General features: G+C 41.1%; 1 protein-coding gene across 3 annotated transcripts in view; it reads right to left on the reverse strand.

The window, feature by feature from the left end:
* LOC308375325 (plexin-B2-like) overlaps nucleotides 1-2,500 on the reverse strand; it is a 164,680-nt gene that overhangs the window by 12,640 nt on the left and 149,540 nt on the right. For all 3 annotated transcript variants that reach the window (XM_080851408.1, XM_080851407.1, XM_080851409.1), the window contains exon 29: nucleotides 902-1,048. In XM_080851408.1, the coding sequence (XP_080707534.1) occupies nucleotides 902-1,048 (147 nt within the window). The remainder of the gene's footprint in view (nucleotides 1-901; nucleotides 1,049-2,500) is intronic.

Genomic DNA, 2,500 nt, shown 5'->3' on the forward strand with positions numbered 1-2,500 from the left:
AGGGAGAAAGAGAGAGAATGAGTATGAGTGAGCGAGTGTGAGTGTAGGTACATGGGGTGGATCTGTGAGTGAGTGTAATTAAATTTCTAAACCTGATTGTTCAAATCCTTGATTGTGATTGGCTAAAAGCCGTTGTAAAATCCAGCATTACCTTACAATTTGACCTGATTACATTCCATATTACTGCGCAGCGAATGGCAAGGAATTCATATAGCGCATTTCATACCCAGTGTTCCATCTGGCTGTTGCGTTGCTTCAAGGGTTGCGTGGCAACGATTTATTTAGGAACTATAATTTTTAGTGGCGGAAGAATGACGGTTTATCATTAAACTGTTGTTTCTTAAATTGAATTGTCTTTAATTATGAAACCATATCAAATATGTGTAGTAACAGGTTTAGAAAAGCAATAAGCCCCGCGAGTCCGTGCTTTGCGCTGATTTTGGAACAGGTAAGGGGGTTTAACGGCACTCCGCTTCGCGTCGTGCCTAATAACTCCCTTACCTGTTCTAAAATCAGCGCAAAGCACGGCCTCTTGGGGCTTATTGCTTAAAAAAGTGCTAGTGTGTTTGTGTGTGTGTGTGTGTGTGTGTGTGTTTTGTGTGTGTGTGTGTGTGTGTGTGTGTGTGTGTGTGTGTTTGTGTGTGTTTGTGTGTACATTCTTGTACCGTGCCATTGCAGTGACCACAACTCCCCCCTTAGGGTACCTTGATACAGATATACTGGGCACCAACCGATGCAATGCATGATGGGATACTCCACTGAGTGTTGCCATGCATCACATGACCACTCACCAGCACTCAGTACTCCACGTCGTCCCCCAGAAGCCCCGTGTCGTTCAGTGTGTGTGTGTGTGTGTGTGTGTGTGTGTGTGTACTCCACGTTGTCTCCCAACACCACTCACCAGCACGCAGTACTCCACGTCGTCTCCCAGCAGCCCCGTGTCGTTCAGCGTGTACTTGGCCTTCTTCATCTTGGCGTCCACTGGCCCCTTCTCCACCTGGTGCTTGATGGCCTTGAACAGCTTGTACAGGGGTTCCCCCACCGTATCCTAGGAGACACCACATACATTAAGCTTTTAATTCTATTCCATTCTATTCTATTCAACTCAATTCTATTCTATTCTATTCAATTCTATTCTATTCTTGATGGCCTTGAACAGCTTGTACAGGGGTTCCCCCACCGTATCCTAGGAGACACAACATACATTAAGCTTTTAATTCTATTCCATTCTATTCTATTCTATTCAACTCAATTCTATTCTATTCAACTCAATTCTATTCTGTTCTATTCTATTCATTTCAATTCTATTCTATTCTTGATGGCCTTGAACAGCTTGTACAGGGGTTCCCCCACGGTATCCTAGGAGACTCAACATACTCTTAGCTTTTAATTCTATTCCATTCTATTCTATTCAACTCAATTCTATTCTATTCAACTCAATTCTATTCTATTCTATTCTATTCAATTCTATTCTATTCTTGATGGCCTTGAACAGCTTGTACAGGGGCTCCCCCACCGTATCCTAGGAGACACAACACGCCACAACACAAAATTAATTTAGCTTTATATTCAACTCAATTCTATTCTATTCTATTGTATTTTATTCTATTCTATTCAATTCTATTATATTCTTAAACAGCTTGTACAGGGGCTCCCCGACCGTATCCTAGGGAGACACAACACGACACAAAATGAATTTAGCTTTCAATTCAACTCAATTCTATTGAATTCTATTCTATTCTATTGTTGATGGCCTTGAACAGCTTGTAAAGGGGCTCCCCCACCGTATCCTGAGGAAACATGTCATGAATTTATCGATTTGAATCGATTCGATTCAATTCCATTTATCTAATTAAAGATTACAGTGACTTTAGTCATTACATGTATGATTTTATCAGAAGCGACTTCCATGTGAAGTACAGTGCAAGCACAAAGACGATCAAAGATAAACGATAAACACCCTTCAAACAACAGCATGGGTAGAGGGTTGCAGGTCATAGGTTTCTAAGACGGCACCTTATTCGGACACTGGTGTATATGTGGTGTGGTGTGGTGTGGTGTGGATCCGGTTACTAAATGGACTTGTCTGGGGTTGTTTTTAAAGTCAGTATCTTTAAGTCAGTATAACATTGGGCTGTATTCACAACATCTCCATATTAGCCAACATGATTCTAATGCAGATGAGAACTGCATCAGTATACGTTTTACATGTGCTTTGCATTTATAAATGTTTGATGTACTATACAACTTTTCTTTTCTTTTTTTTACCCCCACTGTGACCAAGAACATTAAATGCACCACAATGGCTTACATAAGAGCTCATTCCCAAAGCTTTGTGCAGAACGGATGCAAACCTCCGACATGATGTAGACCCCCTCCTATATTCAGAGTTCCATTTCAGCTGGTTTAGTATGCTATGTTACAAGGGCTGCTATATTCTTTTGGTTATGCTTAAGAGGGCCTAGGGTCTTGTGTGCAATTCAAATCTTTGTAAACGTTG

This window comes from Sprattus sprattus (genome assembly GCF_963457725.1).
Source record: "Sprattus sprattus genome assembly, chromosome: 14".
Classification (NCBI taxonomy): domain Eukaryota; kingdom Metazoa; phylum Chordata; class Actinopteri; order Clupeiformes; family Clupeidae; genus Sprattus; species Sprattus sprattus.